The sequence below is a fragment of the Serinus canaria genome, chromosome 3 (assembly GCF_022539315.1).
Source record: "Serinus canaria isolate serCan28SL12 chromosome 3, serCan2020, whole genome shotgun sequence".
Taxonomy (NCBI): domain Eukaryota; kingdom Metazoa; phylum Chordata; class Aves; order Passeriformes; family Fringillidae; genus Serinus; species Serinus canaria.
The window spans coordinates 65,318,667-65,336,202 of NC_066316.1; the positions used below are offsets into that span (position 1 = coordinate 65,318,667).

The 17,536-nt window shown below is 41.8% G+C and overlaps 1 protein-coding gene across 4 annotated transcripts in view; it reads right to left on the minus strand.

The window, feature by feature from the left end:
• The window catches only part of DSE (dermatan sulfate epimerase), a 34,499-nt gene extending 20,743 nt beyond the window's left edge, over positions 1-13,756 (minus strand). The window contains exons 1-3 of one of the 4 annotated variants that reach the window (XM_050971968.1): positions 13,690-13,756; positions 13,013-13,082; positions 582-1,050 (exon numbers count right to left, since the gene is read on the minus strand). In XM_050971968.1, the coding sequence (XP_050827925.1) occupies positions 582-997 (416 nt within the window). In that variant the 5' untranslated portion in view covers positions 998-1,050; positions 13,013-13,082; positions 13,690-13,756. Of the gene's footprint in view, positions 1-581; positions 1,051-13,012; positions 13,335-13,524; positions 13,669-13,689 lie in introns of those variants that run through there. The other 3 variants (XM_030236155.2, XM_009092793.4, XM_018917254.2) reach the window with 3 other exon arrangements.
• Between the last annotated feature and the right edge of the window lie 3,780 nt (positions 13,757-17,536).

Genomic DNA, 17,536 nt, shown 5'->3' on the forward strand with positions numbered 1-17,536 from the left:
CAGCTATCATGTCCTAGTATGTCTTAAGGAGAGGCCCAAGAACCATGCAGCCAAGTGAAGCTGCCAGCCTGAACTAAAACTCAGACACATGTTAGAGCAAACTGCAGAAGCCCAAGAGTGTCACTTTTACCTACACCTAATTATACCTTTTTCATAGGTCCCCCTTTCCTAAATTCTTCCTAAGGAAGAATGAGTTACCCAAAAGGTATCTATGAATCTGGGGAAAAAAGTTTCAAAGTAACACTTTTAGCACTTCTTGCCAAAAACCAGATATTAAACTCTTCAGATTTAGAGTGGATTTGGACTACTTTTTGGTTTTTTTACAGCAAACAGAGTGGTGCATAAAGAATCATGCTCCTTTCAGCATCAACTTTTGAGAAGATAAGTCCAGTGACAGTGAAAAGCTGTGTGTCACTGCTGGTCCTGATGAGGGTAAATGCATTCAGCAAGTTAGCCACTGTCAAAATGAATATTAGTACAACTGACAATTTAAGCAATTCACTTATCCACTCACTCCTCCAACTGTAAGCAGTTTATGCAGTAAAAACAACTTTAAAAAAAAAACAAAGACAAAAATCTACCAACTAGGCTGAGCCGCCATCCTCTCCATGTAATCCTTGGCCATATTGATGGCCTCCATATTTTCTGGGAAGAGAACACAGAACATTGCCAGGGCCCCGAGGTTGTTGCCATAAATTTCATTCCAGCGAGCGCTGAACTCCTTTGGGTCCCAGGGAGGAAGGTACTCCAGGGGATTCGACAGCATGGTTTGCACTGCTTCAATCAGACGAGCCGCAATGTGCTGGTGCGTGCTGCTGGCCTGGAGCCGCAGGGTCTGCACGTCCCCCTTGGAGAAGTAGAGCATGGGGTAGCTGTCATAGTTGGCGTTGACAAAAGGAACCATCGTGTCCTGGTCCTCCCTGGCGCCGCAGGCAAAGGCAAAGCAAACCGCGTGTATGAAAAACACACTTGGGGCTCCCCGTGTGTGAGTCCTCATTGTGGCATCAGATCTCCAGGTCTCAACGGCAGCCAAACCATCTTTGAAATGTCCTGTGGCAGACGGACATGAAAGAATGAGTTAGAAAACGAATCTGTGAGACGCTGTCATTCAGGAGTCTCTCTGGGAAATATGACTCCACCTAAAGAACCCCACGTATTTTCCAGGTGACTTTCAAATCATCTCTATTTGAGTACTTCAGATGAAACACCTACTGAGCAATTCACCCAAGAGAAACAGCTGTACACGTTGAAGAAAGCCCCTTTCCTTCCCACACCTTGCCCTCCAGTAGCTGATACCCAGCTGAAGGGACACAACAACAGCTCTTGGACTCGAGATTTCAAATAATTGCAACAGTGCCTAATACAAAGCAGCGCTGACTGCACTGGCAAGGGGAGAAGGGCGGGAAGGGAGGAGGAAGGGGGAGAGCCAGGAAGCTGGCGGCAGCCAAGCCTGCGTGCTGCCTTGGCTGATGTTAGCAGCTGGAGAGAGGGAAAGATGAGGAATGCTGGAGGTTTGCGCCGGGGTCACTTTATACAGGGCTCAAGGCCTCTGGTTCTGACACGTCCTCATTTTAAAAGAAGAAAAAAAAAGAGCGAGTCAGGAGTCAAAAAGGGAAACAGTAAGTGGCAGAGTCTTAGAAAAACAGCTGAAATACTTTGCCTTCCGGGCATTTAGGGGTTTGCATTATTAGTATTTTTTTCCAAGGGGCTTTCCATTTTACATGTGGAGATTTACTGCCAGTTACCAAGAAGGCTGAACATTGTATTAAAATGCATATTCTTCTACGTACATTATTTCTTGAAATGTGCTCAAATGAGAAGTCTATGCAGAGGCAAATGCAATTTAAACATAGTAAGTTATTTGTAGAAATTACCAACTATCTGGCCTAAAGTCACAGATAAAACATGGCCAAGATCCCCCTGAGGAAAGCCAGCAAATTCCTAGAATTCTTACGAGGGAAAAGGTTATGGAAAACAGGCTCAAGTGAGACACTTTTAGGTAAATAATGAACAGTAGTTTTCAATTATTAAAAGGAGAAATAGAAGGAAAGAAAACCTAAAAACAGATATTTTTTTTTCTCCCGTGGAAAACCAGTTTCATAGGATTCAGTCATAAAACTTGTAGGAAGTTAAAGTACAAAGCAACATTTTACTTCTCCCCACAGGTCCCTATTCCATAGCCAAAACTTTCTAATAGAAACCAAGGCTGCTAAAACCTTATTTAGAGACCCACATCCTGTTTCAACAAAGTCATTAATATAAGAAAACTTTGACAGACAAGAACCCTTCATGACCATTGGGTGCACAGACCCTCTAGATTTTTGTGCTCACATCCTTCAATTAATTTGTGAGCAAAACTCCTTGGTCAAGAAATACATAATTTCTTCTGAATTTGTACCTACAAATAATATTGTACCCCATAAGTGCTTACATTTATCTATTACAGCGAGAAGCATAATTGCTTAAACAGAGTGTAAGGGAAGATGACATCTTCACAGTATTTTAATGCATTTTGCAAGTACATTTTGCCCTGTTTTGGATGTAAACCAGTTGTTACAGGACACATTATCACAGGCTGGTTTATTTGGTAACACTTTTACTATATCTACATAGTCTCTCACCACATACACACATACAAAAAGACACATACACCACAGTTTTTTCAGACATAGTCAAAACCACTTTTATTCCTCTCAATGCTGAAGGAAACTATACAACAGTATACTCTGAGAAGAAGGAGGTAAAAATCAGACAAAGCAATACATTATGGTTGAAACATGATGTAATTTTTTTAATTGATGAAAAAACTGCTTTGTCATAATAATAAAAAAACCCACTACAACTTTTTGGGGTTTTTTTTAAGCCTCTGTGATGCTTTAGAACTGTGGGCAGAGGAAAGAACCTAAAAAATACCTCAAAAAAACCAAAAATATCTGTAGCTTTTTCTGTGTTAACCATTTATTGAAAAAACTTCCTGGTCTACACAAGCTGAAAAAAAATCTCAGCTAGCAGTAAGGACTTCAAGCATTCTTTCATTTGGTTTGATTTCTGTAAGTGTTCTGCACATCAGTGACAGTTAAGAACATATATAAATTTAGGGATGGTTTTAGGAGTTCCCTATATTATTTCTGACCAACGATTAGGGAATATACAGTAAAGTTTCCCAGAACTCCTTTGCAAATCTGAACACACATTTCCCAGCATTACACCATCATCAAACACATCCAGTGTTGCCAAAAAGTCATAGTCTGCACTCTTAAGTACTCAATAGCCTCCCACATTTTCACCCTTTATTCATGTGCACATTTCACTGAGAAATGTGAGTAAACCCTTTTTTTTAACCTTTACATGAGGAGGAACCACTGCACCACATTCTTTAGGCTAACAACAGAATAACTGAAAACCAACCTCTTGTATATTTATTCAGAGTCACCCTCTGGAAGAAAGTCAATAGGCGCCAAAAGCAGGAGTTTGAAAATCATTTATTCTTGGTTAAATTATACTGGAACCCTTCCTATGATATGAAGTCAATAACTCTCAGCAGCCACAGCTCACTAAGACAGTGAGCCCTGTCCCATAACCTTGCAGGGCTCAGCCTGGTGTGACTGAAGGTTGGGAGGAGGCAGCTGGAAGGGAGTGCACCTTCCTTTCCACCCGAACCTCTGAGCCCTGGTTATCAGCATAGCTTAGGTGAAGCTGGATCTGTGCAGTTTACTGTCCACATAAGCTCCAGCTTACCAGTTGTGAGTGAACTTGTTACAAGTCTGCCTGATACACATGGCTTGAAAGAATTGGAGTCTGAGCCTTCTGATCATTTAATGTGCACTCACAATACCATTTTTTAAAGCTAAAGGAATTTCTTACTCTCATATTACACTGCATCATTACCAGTCACATCTTCCAAGAAAAACTTTACCAAGCAACTCAACCTTTTCTGAAAACGAGGGGGTTGTATTCAGTTAGGAAACCATGATCTGATTAAGTATTAAAAATTAAAAGGAGAATGAAGGATGCTTGCCCATGGAAGAAAATCATATTATACAGTGTGCTCTCAAAATGTCATTTACTTCTAGATTGAAACAGCATTTTGCATGATTTCAACTCCACTGCCAGCAGAAACAAACAGTAAAACCCACCAATTATTCCAGAAAAAATACCCAACAGATTAAATCTTAACAATTTTACTTCTCCCTATCTGCATCAACTGGTAGGTGTTCAGATGTAGGAAAAAAAAAAGTATTGTAAAACTGAAACCACTAACTAAACTAAACACTAGTTTATACAGACAACTTTACCAAATAAACTATTTAAAATAAAAGAGAGGCTCATTTACTCCTGCCACATGTGCACAGAACCACCACTTCATCAGTGAGAGCAGAGTGAGAAAGGAGCAGAGGAGGGAGAGGAAATGATGGCACTGTTAGGATCACCAGCTTGCACAGCTGTCATTGAAGCAATCTGACCTCCTTGTGGGTGATTAAAAATTAAAACCAGGTAAAGAACCGTGTTTTTCTGTAGTATCAGTTCTGAAGAGACACTCTGCTTTATAGCTTTGTTGAAGAATCAAACTTGCAACTCTTCTTAAAAAGCAGAAGCTGCAGGTGTCTCTGCTGGCATCTCCCACGCTAGCCATGACCCATCTCTGGCATGGGCACCTTGTCAACATTTACAGAAGGAACAAAAAAAGGGGGGATTTCAGGTGACTAAAACTTCCACAAAATAGAGGCATTACAACACCACAGAATATTCAGGTTTCTGAATAAAAGATCTTCCCAGAGCCCAGGACTGGGACATGAACACATCAGACTCTTTGTCTTCTTTTGGGAAGATACTATTTTCCACAAAGGCTACAGTTCTCATTATGGTTACCTGAGATACCTGAGAACAAATGTTTGCCTAAGAAATGTGTTCAAATATTTAAAGGAAAATCTGTTCCACCATACTGAAGAAAATCAAATCTTCCGGTTCAGTGCACAAACTTTTACCTTAGAAAATGACCTCTGAGTCAGCATGGACGTAAATTTCATCATTTCTTTGCACTTCATAAGTTATTGACAGTGAAAGTGAACTTTTTTTACTCAATTTTTTTCAATGCTTGAAATATTATAACATGTGGTTTCATTCTGAACAAGTGTCACTACAGTTTTGTCACAAATTGCATCACAAGAACTGGTATTAAAACTAAAATTAGCAATTTTAGAACCCAGTGCTAAAACAGGTAAGAAAGTCATAGATATTTCAACAAGAAATGGTCAACCACCAGAAACAGATGCTGTCCTATCAAAACTGTGAAATTAATAGATAACAATGCAATGAGATGTGTGTGGAATATTGTTCCATTAAATGAAGAGGGATGTGCAAATCTTTGTCCCAATGCTGGCACCTGCCAAAATGTAACACAATAAGCGGTAGGTTAGATCACAGCAGAGAAAAGCAAACTTCTGTAGGATCTCCTTTTTCTGCACTTTGTTCAAAAATCTGAAATATCTTTTCACACACATTGCAATTGACTTCGTTGCTGATGAGAGGAGCAGAATCTATAACACGGAATATATCAGTATATATGGAATTTTTGGTACCATTATATAATGGTAGCATTCTAAAATCATGCCAGTTACATCAACTGAAGAGCTGTTTTGTTCAAAAAAGTCACTTTCACCACAAATCTAAATATTTTGCTAACATATTTAAGAATTGGAGAGCAATTTAGTCTTCTAACTGAATGCAATGACATTCTGGTACTAAAGAATGCAGGGTAAGTCCATGAAAGCAGAGAGGTGAAAGGGTCAGTGGGGACTAATTCCCACATATATATTGCTGTTTGGTTCCAGAGAACCATATCCAATACAGCATAATTAGGTGCATGATGGGGCAGAACCAATAAAACTATAAACTTATCTTTGTGCTGTAATAATCACAATCAATCTCTTGACTGAAGTCCCATGCTGGATAGCTTCTACATCAAAAAGCAGTACTGTTGAGACCCTTCCAAGGCTATGGGGCAGGACACCAGGGTGGGAAATTCCCATGTTCCAAGAGACAGAAGCAGTCAGGAGTCTTTACCCACCTTTTGACTGGTGAGCTAAAACCAGTGACTATATGGCTCTCCAATAAAAATACTGGGAAGGTGTAAAAATCACTGCTTAAAACTTGAAAAACACCTATTACGACCTTAACCACCAGGGGACATTACTTCATTTCTTCCTCTGTTTTTTTCATTCTGAAAAACATGCTACAATTATATAATTTCAAAGGTATTTCAAAACTTAAATACTGAAATCCCAAATATAATTCAGAATAACATAAATAAAGTACAGCTCAGGTACCCAGGTGTTAGTACTGCACTTGTTCTGAAATGATTGGAAATATCTTGAAAGAAGTTTGTATCAGCTTTTATGTCTGACTAACAGCTGTGCTATGAAAATCCCAATGGCAACCAGAAACAGCCAGTTCCTATAGGGATTATCAGTATATGCCATCTTGTCAGCAGTCAAGATTTAAACTTGTGTCTGTCCTTTGATCTAACAGAAAATTAAATGGATCTGTGTAGAGCAGCACACAGCTGTGTCAGACCATAATTCCAGGAGAATGGAGGGCTGCATTCATTCCCCACCATGCCACAGGTAAGACAGCAACAGCAAAATATTTTTATAAGTTTACAGGAGGATCTGTAAGACATCTGTGGTGGAAGTTTCATCAGTTAATTCCTTCCAGTTAAAAGTTTATTTGTCTATTTTATCACTGTATATATAAATTAACAGGGCATACACACACACACACACTGAATGCATAACCTTCTCTCTGCCTCAAGTGAAAACATGATTTGAATAGTCTGCATGTCCAAACCATAATCTGGGAAGTTAGATTTTCCTTCTATTTTACAATTTATCCTCCTGTAAAAAATGCTTTCTCAGTAATTTTTGGTTGTACTAACCAAAAATAATAGTAGTCCATTCCTAACCCTTACTAGGATCTTTTATTCCATATCTCACTCTGTAAAATGAGTAAATAAGTAATTTTGACATCTAGAATCCTGCAGATGATCGTTCCCAGCCAGTAGAGACATGCCTGTAAAGGCATCCACATTCAGTGAATGAAAGCCCAATCACTTTTACCACTGAAGGTTTAAACTATAAGCTACCAGAGAAAGATTCCTTCTAGAACACCAGCATTGTATCCTGTGCTGACATAATTTCTAAAGGCCATTTCAATAATTAAAATTAGGTTTTGTTTTTTACTTTAGAAATGTTTTCACAGATGTTAACACTATAGGAAGGCAGTCTGAGAACATTCATCTAGGCCAAGAGGATATACTCCCTACCTTTGCTCCATTAATGTCCCAGAAGCCAAGCAAACCACTCATCCACGTGTTACACTCTTACAGCACGTAGCGCACCTCTGGGGTTTAGGACTATGACAGTAACAGGCACTTCAGAAACACAAAGGCTCCTGCACAGCCCCGGTGGTGCAACAATATTCCTTTGGCAAGGACTGAGAAGCAACTCATCTTCCTGGCCCTGGAAAAGAGGCCCACTGGGGGTCAGTAAGGCTGTGAACCCTTTGGCGTCAGGTATCAGGAACCATGTTTAGGGTTTCCTCGGAGAGCAGCCCACAGCCCTAAGGCACATCCACCCGCACAAGAAGGGAGCAAGGGAACAGAATGCCTGGGGCAGGCTGGAGCCTCTGTGTGGATCTACTGGTACAGCCATGGAGTGCAGGAGGAACTGGAAAAACTTCACACGGCAATGGCAATGCCCAGGAGGCTCAAATAAGGGACAGGAAAAAATAATCCTACATGCAAGAGGGGAAAGCCAATTTACTGCTGCCAGAATTCCTCCCTGTGCCTAACCCGCCCCAGGGAATTGCATGCCATCCATCTTCCCTCACTTCTGAGGAGGCTGATTACAACACCAGAAACTTCTGATACCAAAACAAGTGTTTTAATTTCAGACTTTAACTTTTATCCTCTTTCCAACTAACTCTACTTTGCTAGCCTTGACCTTTACTCTCCCAAATACTTGTAAATGTTTTAAGTCCCCTTATTTGTTGTTCTTGACCATGTATAATTAACATTTTTAATATTCCCTGCTTATTGTTTTAATTGTCCTTCATTTGATTGTCTTGAAGATGTTGTAAACAAATGATGTGATTCTGCTGGAGTGTTACAAAACCAGTTCTCACTCTCTGTATCTAAAACTACAAACTTGAGTAGCTGAAGATACCAAATATTTTTTATTTCTAAAGCATTTCCACAGAACTTTATATTACCAGACAGGAATTCTAAAATGCATCATATCCTTCAGTTGCTATGGGATCAAAGCTCATTTTAACTATGATTCCATATCCTGTTTATGACTCAGTGTTGCACACAACACTATATTAATTTTTTATTGTTATTTTATTGTTATTTTCATGTGATGGTTTTGGCTCGGGTAGAGGTAATTTTCTTCATAGTACCTGGTACAGGGCTATGTTTTGGATTTTCTTCATAGTACCTGGTACAGGGCTATGCTGGAAACAGTGTTGATAATTTAGGTATGTTTTAGTTACTGCTGAGCAACATTTATACAGTCCATAACTTTTCTGCCTCTACCCCCACCCCACCAGCAAGGGAGTTGAGGATGCACAAGGAGTTGGGAAGGGGACAGTTGGGACAGCTGATCCCTGCTGACCACAGGATATTCCATAACATAAGAAGTCATGCTTAGCATACAATATTGAGAAAGAAGAAGAAAGAGAGAAGAGTTCAGAGCTGTGGCATTTGTCTTCCCAAGTAACCATTCCATGTGATGGAGCCTGGGGATGTGCTTTCCTGGGGATGTCTGAACACCTGCCTACCCCTGGGAAGGGGTGAATGAATTCTCTGTTTTCTTTGGCTTTTATCTATTAAACAGACTGTATCTCAATCCACAAATGTTCTCACTTGAATTCTTCCAATTATCTTCCTCATCCCACTGAAGGGAGGAAACAAGTGGCTGTGTAGGGCTGAGTTGCCAGCTGGGATAAAACCATGGCAATCATATATGTTAAGTTATTGTGGCAGCATAGAGGAGCACCAGCAGAGTCCAAAGATGCTGATGCTAGTCAGTTTCTGAACCGAAGGAGTTTGTAATCTAAGCAATTTAACACATCACTTGCTTTTATATTATCTACAGATAACTTCAGAGTGTGAGGATGCAGACCCCAAATGTGTACTCACACAGAAGAAGCACTGGTTCATTTGTTACAGGATAAATGTCACTGTGGTTGTAGACCTAAATTGTACCACCCTACCTGGTAGCTGCATCTCTCTACAGATGAGTGTGTCGTTCATGGTTGTTGATACAATTCTGCTGTTATCTCATTACCTAGGGTTTCTCCACAGAGAGACGGAGCATATAGCTCCTCTCTCTCTCTCTCTCCCCACAGATGTAATACATACCCAGATGCAACTGCTTTTTTCAGGGTACAAACTGGGACAGACAAACTATATTGCCGTGTAGTTCCTTCAGGGCTATTATTGTCCTCCCAGTGCTCCCCAGAATACCCTTAACAAAAGCCTTGAAAAACGTGGTAGTTACATTTTCAAGGACAGAAATCTTAACTGCAGATGGAGTTAAACAGCTACATGATTCCTGCAAAATGTAGCTACTCACAGTGTGCATGAGCAATCTGTGAGCAGGTGTAAACACAACCACTAATTTATGGGTTAATTTTGAAATTTAGAATCCTATGACCTCATTTCTGACTGTAAGTTGTGCAGGCATGGCTCTCATAGCAGAACTGAAACTGGACAGATCATTTTGGTAAAAGGTGTGATGAACCATGATTGCAAGGATATGATTAAAAGGAACACAATATCCACAGAAGTGCTTGTGAACAACTTTTCAAAACACTTCAACAACTCTAGCAGCCACTTGATTAGAAGGCTGAAGAAGGTATACCAGGTTTATATAAAATGTTCAGCATTTTTAATATTTCTGACAAAAAACCTCCACAAATTAAAAGCATAAAGAAGGACCACCATGGTAAAAAAGCGTTTATGTTAAAATTATATTTCTCTTGTACTGAGATACAACATATACCAAAGTCAAATTACCTACAACCCTCTGCCCACTCTAAACAATGCTACTGCTGATTCCTGCTGTATACTCTGCGTCTAAGCAAGGGGAAAAACAGAATGAAAGACCAAACAAAGGTAATTCAGACTGAGTACATAATAGTCACATTGTACCTGTGCTTCCACACCTGACCATGTCCCAAGAGTGGATGAAAGTGTCACGCCAGCACCTGATGTGAGAAAACACTTCCAGTGCTCTGTTCTTTGTGTGATTCCCAAAATGACCTGACCCTTTTGGTCAGCTCTCCTTTACCAACACTTCACTTCTGCTAAACTTTTACTGACAAAGCATTCATGAGAGAGATCTCTGGTGGCATTTGCTAAATTTCCTTTTTCCTAGCAGGCTTCTCTGCCCAGTTCTCATCCTGAGCACATAGCAGAATCTGCTCAAAGTGCAGTGCACAAGGGTTTGTGGGTTTACTAATGCACCACTATAGGACATCAGCCCACCCCAGCTGGACTAAGAGATTCAGTACAAAGTTTACCCATATAAGCAGAAAACTGCCTCAAAGGGAGTCAAATGCAGAATTATTTATACTAAACTATTTATTACTAAATTATTTATATTAAGTATGTGGCTATAGTCTTGAATGTGAACTTGAATGGCACCATGGTTTAACAGCTTTAGGAGAATACAGTGCTATAACCATGCTCTTTGATCCACCTCAGCTGAATGGAGACAGCAAAGTAGGTGAGAGCAGCCAGGACAAACTTGCTGCTGAGATGTCGTATTTACCAATTAAATACAATTTGCTAAGAAAAAGTCATAGCCTCTTTCATTCATCACACACTTGGATTACCAAGTCTAAGCAAGAAAACAATGGTTACAGAAAGCTGGGTTTTTTTCTTATTTTTTAATTCCTTCAGCACCACTCCCCCCTCCCCAAAGCATTTTATTTCTTGCAAAATATCCAGGAACAATAGCAATAGTAACTAGATTTATTTCTGCTCATTGCTATAGTATGCTGTGTGTGCCAGATGTGCAAGTTTCCATACACAAACTAAGAATGTGACTGAATTTTAGTTAAATGAAATCACTTCTGAGACAAGGGACACTTCAGTTTAAAGGATATTTAGCTCCTCATTTAACCCTAGTTTTTACTGCTCAGACTGCTGGGTACTGATGGATGTGATCATTCCACTAAGATATAAACTTCCTATGTTCATTCACAACCCAACAGCTGCCTGGTGATATGAACCACTTTTTACCACCCCTGATCTAGGTTTTATTTGAATTCAGTTTTAAAAAAAGCTTACGTACTGTCATTGTCCTTGAGGAAAAGAAATGGTACACACAGACCTCACGAGCCTTTAAAAGTACCAAACCCAAGATGTCACTCTAAAACCTGCTTTCAGCTGCTCATTTTTACTTGTAACTGCATGCAACCTATAAAAATCACATCTAACATTTGGCCAGGTAATAAAATGCATTTTCCTCACCATTGTACAGCAGATATTTACTCAATACCTAGTTACAATAATTAATATATACAGCAATAAAAACTGAGTTTACCTAGGCAACCAAAATCTATCGCTTTTACCATAGGTAATCAATGGCTCTGTTTATGCGCTTCTTTCTTGCAACATTCTCTAAAACCAAACAACAGGTTGTAAAGAAGACTGCATATCAATGTAGAGTGGAAAATCAGCACCAAGTGTCTTCTGAGGTCAGTGTTCACAGTAGAAAATACAGATGTGCTTAAAAACTATTCTCATATCTTTCATATTAAGAACAATGTGTTTCAGGTGTTTCTCATGACAATTCAAAATCACGCAAAACATCACAATACTTCAAACAAAGCAACAAAGGCAAGCTCTTACTTTGAATAACAAGAAAATGACATTTTTTTAAAGGCCCAGTAGCTCTACCCCAATAAAATACATTGTGGTTAGTATGTTTTGGTTTCACGTCTCAGTGAAATTTACAGAGAGTCAAGACAATCCCAATCCAAAACTTGCTTTGCTACTTTGTTGACTTCCCCTAAAACCTTAACTAATTCAGGTCACTTAAAAAAAACACGTATAAGTGATGAGACACAGTAAGGAAACTCTTAGTTGAAATAATACTTAGCACTTCAGTAGAACGATGCAGCCAAGGATCTACAAGTAGTTATGAAACTAATTAATTAATTAAACTTCTCAACACCCCTGTGAAGCAAGCAAGCACATTTATCTGTCTTATGAGGAAGAAAAGAGAGCCATGGAGAGGTGGAGTGACTTGCCCAAGGGTACCCAGCTAGAGTCTTTCAGAGTAATAAACAGCATCTGAATTATTGACTCCCACTGCTGCCCTTCAGCTGAATTGTTCCTTTTTTTTAAAATACTGCAGTGAGTTATAATAATAGTTGGCATGATAAACATAATGTGGCAATATTTAGGCTGAGATTTTCTTTGTCTTTGTTTAGACTACATTAAAATTTTAGTGTTATTTAAATTGCAGTTGATCTTCTTAGTGTGACTGAAAAATCTCCAGGGTTGAGCAATATTTCTTGTATTTTATTCACAGTTGTGACTACTTTTTATGTTGCCATTGCTTATGGCTAAAACCCAAGCCACTCCAACTTGAAAACACAAGAAAATGTCATAGTTTTATATTGCTTCAAGAGCGAGCGACAGAAGAACAGAGAGGGTGGTTACTTTCATTCATACCAAACTGAATTTTAAGAGCTGGCATGAGACACACCAAGTGATGATGCACTCCTTTCATGCAATACTAGCCATAGGAATAGCAACTCGCTGCCTGGGGCTGAGAAGACTGAGCTTCCCGAGTTGACAGCTCTGGTCCCAGGTCACTTAAAACTTTCCCAATTAAAAAAGCAACAAAAAAGAAGTGGCAGGAAGTTGCATGGGGCAACTCGCTCTGTTCCTGTCTCTAAGCTTGCCTAGGTGCAAGACAAGGATGCTACTGCTTACCTTTCACACATGCATGTTTGGGAGGCTGAACTCTTTGGCAAAAGGCTCGGAGGCTCCCGCGGTCCCGGTGCTGCGGAGGAGCAGAGCTGTTACCCACGGCGCCCGCAGGTGAAGCTTCGCACAGAAAGCGCCACGTCCCCCCGCACGCCCCCACCTCCCTCGGACTGCAGGGCCGTCCTGCGGGTGCCCCGGCAGCGGCTCCGTTCCGCCGGGGCCAGCCGGGAAAAGCCCGTGCGTGCCTGGGGCTGCTCCCCGCGGGACGCCCCGGCCCCGCTCCCGCCGCCCGGCACCGGGAGCCGCTCCCGCCGCTGCCCCGGGCGCCGCACGGCCTGGGGACCGTCTGCCGGAGGCAGCGCTCGGACTGACCGTGCCTTCCCAAGCCCGCCGGCCAGCGGCGCCCCCGCCCCGCCCCGCTGCGCGCCCGCCCCGCCGCCGGGCGCCCCGGGAGCCGCGGCGGAGCGCAGGGCGCGATGGAGGCGCGGGAGCGCTGCCCGCCCCGCACGGGCACTCACCGCCCGCGGCCCCTGCCCGGCGCCGACCGCCTGCCAGAAAGTTTCTCCTCCGCAGCCCCGGGGGACGGAGCGGGGAGGGGGGTGAGGGGTGCGTTTTTCAACGCAGGAAGAAAGTGACTCCCCCACTCCCGCTCCACCTCCCGCTTCCCCGCCCTCCTTCCGTACCTCTCCCCGTCCTCCTCCTCCTCCTTCTCCTCCCGCCGCCGCTCCGCCGGCCCCTCACGCCATGGCGGCACGGCGCGCTGGAGCCCGCCCCGCAGCTGCCCCGCTCCGCTCCGGCCCGGGCGCTCCGCTCGCTCCGTGTGCGCCCCTGTGTTTGTTTATCCCTGGCGCGACCACGGCTTTCCCCCCCCACCCGTTGCTTGCTCCCCGGCTCGAACTTCACGGAAATGGCCCTAATTCTCCCTTTTAGAGGGAGGACTCGTTTCTCCGCAGGGAATGTTTTGGTTCCAACACCAGAGTGCTGGCAGAGGATTCTCGGGAGCTCGAGAGTACGGCAGCGGTAGCACGGAGCGGGCGGGGTGGCTGTGGAGGTGACAGCATCCCGGGTGTCCCATTCATATTCATTGTCCATCCCTGGTGCTGTCACCATGCTGCATGACAGGAATAAGACCTCCCACCCCAAAGTCCCCTCAAGCCAGCAAAGAAACAAAAAGCCGATTTGTCAATCTGCTCTTTTAAGTATGGTGTGGCTACTTACATTAACTTTTCCCATCAAAAAAAAGAAAAAAAAGTGACACTCCGTGACTGTTCAAGTCAGCCATCCCGACATTTTTCACAGCCACACAATTGAAGATACTGCGGAAAGTAATATGAAAGAGGATAAAATAAATGATCCTTTGGAACATTCCTTTTTCCTTCTTAGTCACTATAGCCAAGACAAAGTTCTAAGTGAAGAATTCTGAATGTTTGTTGGGTTTTGATAGCTGAGCATATTATATCGACTATGTAATGAAAATAAAAATATTTACATGTGATAGATCAGGATGGTCTCCAATTACCTGAGGTTTATGTCTCACAAAGCATATTCCTCATTTTAGTAATGTGTTTACTGATGTTATTGAATCAGTCAGCAGGCTCCTAAGTGCTCAGTTTCCTGTTCTAAAAGGCAAAATTTGTATTTTCTGAGGATGGTTTTAGAGAGATTCATTGTGGTTTAAAGTGTGATTTCCTGCTGTCCTATCACAACTAATAAACTTGTGGAAACTAGACAAAACCAGAAACTATACATTTCCCTTCAGCCTTCCATTCCTGGTGTATTTCTCAGCAGTACCTATTCACAGTCTCAGCCCTAAAGAGTAGGGATCCACAGTTTGTTGCTGCAAACTCCAAGAGCAATGCCAGAACCTGGAATGAAGCCTTGCTTTTTTACCAGTAATGACATGTCTAAAGCACAAAGTGCTTCAGTTTCAGTCATGCAAACACTAGATTAATCATTAGAATATATCTTTCTGAACACCTATTTGAATGATATAAGGATCCACTGAAATGATAGCAGAGTTGTAAAATACTGAGGTTGTGATACAAATGAACATGTGAAGAGCTGCAGACCTCACAGTCAGACCAGATGTAGTGGATAGGCTGATTCTACTGGAATTTCTAAAATTACCAGGGTGCCTAAAGTGATCAGGAGGAAGGCATTTAAGTACATGTCTGCATCATTAGGTATGTAAATATATTCAGCACCTGACTCTAAGTTAAATGGAATTAGCCCTTACAATTCTGAAAAGCCCAACGTCTGGATGGCTTTTGGAATCCTGCTCTTGGTCTGTGCATGGATCCCTCTGTATTGTAGAAAAGCTGCCCTGCTCTGCCCTGTGATCACAAATACCCAGGCAAAGCACACTGTGGCTTCCTTACAGCATGGGCTCTTGGCTTCCTGCCTCCTAAGGGATGAGACTGGATGTGCTGCTCGGATCCTGCTCTGGTGTGCAGTTAGAACATGGCAGAGATACCAATAGGGTGGAGAGGCACAAATCCCCTCTACCTCCTGTCCTCTTGTGTAAAAACAGGGCTTGCTCTACTTCCCAGGAACTCAGAGTGCTTGTCAGGCTAAATAGATAAATTAATATTTACAGGATGGTTCAGCAGTATCTAAGAGAGGTAAGATCTGTCCACACAAGATTAATTTCAGCATTGCCACTGGTATTTTTGAAATGAAAATGGCCCCAGCTTTAGCAAGCATCGTGTACAGTGAAAGACTGAAAAAATTAGCCTCACGAACAGAAGTTGGAGGAAGATTGCCTTCAGCTATGTAAAAGCTGTGAAAAAGAAGATAATGTCTTATCCTCATCCTCTGAAAACTGCATGTAAAATGCAGTAAGAGAAATTTAGGCTAACTAGGATTAAAAAAATAGGTATTTGTAAAGAGAAGGGAACAGCACCTCTCTCCCTGGAGGCTTTTTAAGTGCAGGTTGGACATATATTTGACAAGAACAGTTCAGAGCAAGAAAGTCTGATGAATATTGCCTCAGAGCAAGGGGTGGACCAGATGACCTGTCAAGGTCCTGTTTTGTGTGATTATGTTCAAAATGCTACTTGCACAGGCAAGATTACAGATCGTCTTTGATCTTCTTCTGCCCTTCACTTCTTTAGCCATGGGTAGAGCTCTTCTTGCTGAGACTGAGTTTCTCTCAGTGGTTTGCTGGCCTTGCTGCATGCCAGTGAATTCAGTGCTGACAGCAAGAAGAAAACAATTAAACAATGAAACAATGTCAATTTGGAGCAGCAGCTTTGGGTGGGATCCATCTAACCTCTGAACGTGTCGTGCACTTTTGTTCTATACTTGACTGGTAACTACCTCTGATCTAGTCACGTTAGACTCTGTTTATAACACTGCAGAGAAAAATAAATTCTTTTACAGCAGAATTCATCTGACCTGTTTTAGATGTCTTCATTAGGATGTGATGAATCATATCCCTAGGCTATCTGTTCTTGCCACCAAACATAAAGTAGGTTTAAATAACTGACTCAGTAACATACCATCATGTATTTTCCATTCCTCTGGTGCTTCTGTCCCTGAAATCTCTCACTTCCTTTCTCCTTTCAAGTATGAAACCCCTAGTTTATTTGTTCCTTTTTTTTCCACGTTATTTTTAAATTTTATTTTATTTTATTGGAAAAGTCCCACTGAGGTTAATAGTTTTTGTAGCTGTCATTTCCCTAAATTGCATCATGTGACACTGAAATGTAGAGCAACCTGACCTTTTGGGTGGCATTGTTCCAGAATAGATTTAGGAAAGGAGCTAAATTTACCTACTGGAGCTAAGATCATTGACTTGGCCTGTTGAGCAGAGTATGTTTCATGGAAATTGTTTGAAAACTGTTCAGGTCAGACACTGTTCTACGTCACATGCTCATTATTTTTCCTTGGTCTTTATGGCAAGACACATTACATGCAATGTCTGGTGTCTGTGTGACTGAGCCAAACATATGTGGGAAATATACTCTTTTCCAACAATGGCAATTTTTTTTGGTCACACTCAGAGAAATCACTGTACACCTAAGTACAGTGCATGCCTTGAAAATGTCTGTGGCATCAGAGACACTGTGAGCAGCCACCTCTTGGTGGCATCTATCCTTTCTTCTTTGAGAAGAGGTAGCTTCCTTCCTTCCAAGAAAGCCCAGCAGTTATCTGGCTTGCAGGGAAGGGAAACACACTTTAATTTCCTGCTGTGTTGTCAAGCTGGATCAGGAGGATGTGAAGGGGGAACAAACCCAGTTGCCTCAGTAGGACAGCGAGAAAGGAAGGCAGCAGGAGCACATGGAGCAAGAGATGCAGGGCTTATTCTGGGGCAGACACCAAGTGTCTGCTGATGCTTCATATACTTAAAAGCCTTTGATTCTCACTTTTTGGAGTCTGCATGTTTGGAATTTGTTTCTCTTCTTTGCTGACTGAAGATGTTAGCCTAAAAAGGGAAGCTGTACCTGTTCCAGATATGCAGCTTTGGTCATGCTTTTCTTTCTTCCTGCCCAGTCTATGCAATAGAATTTTTTTCTTCTTTGAATTTTC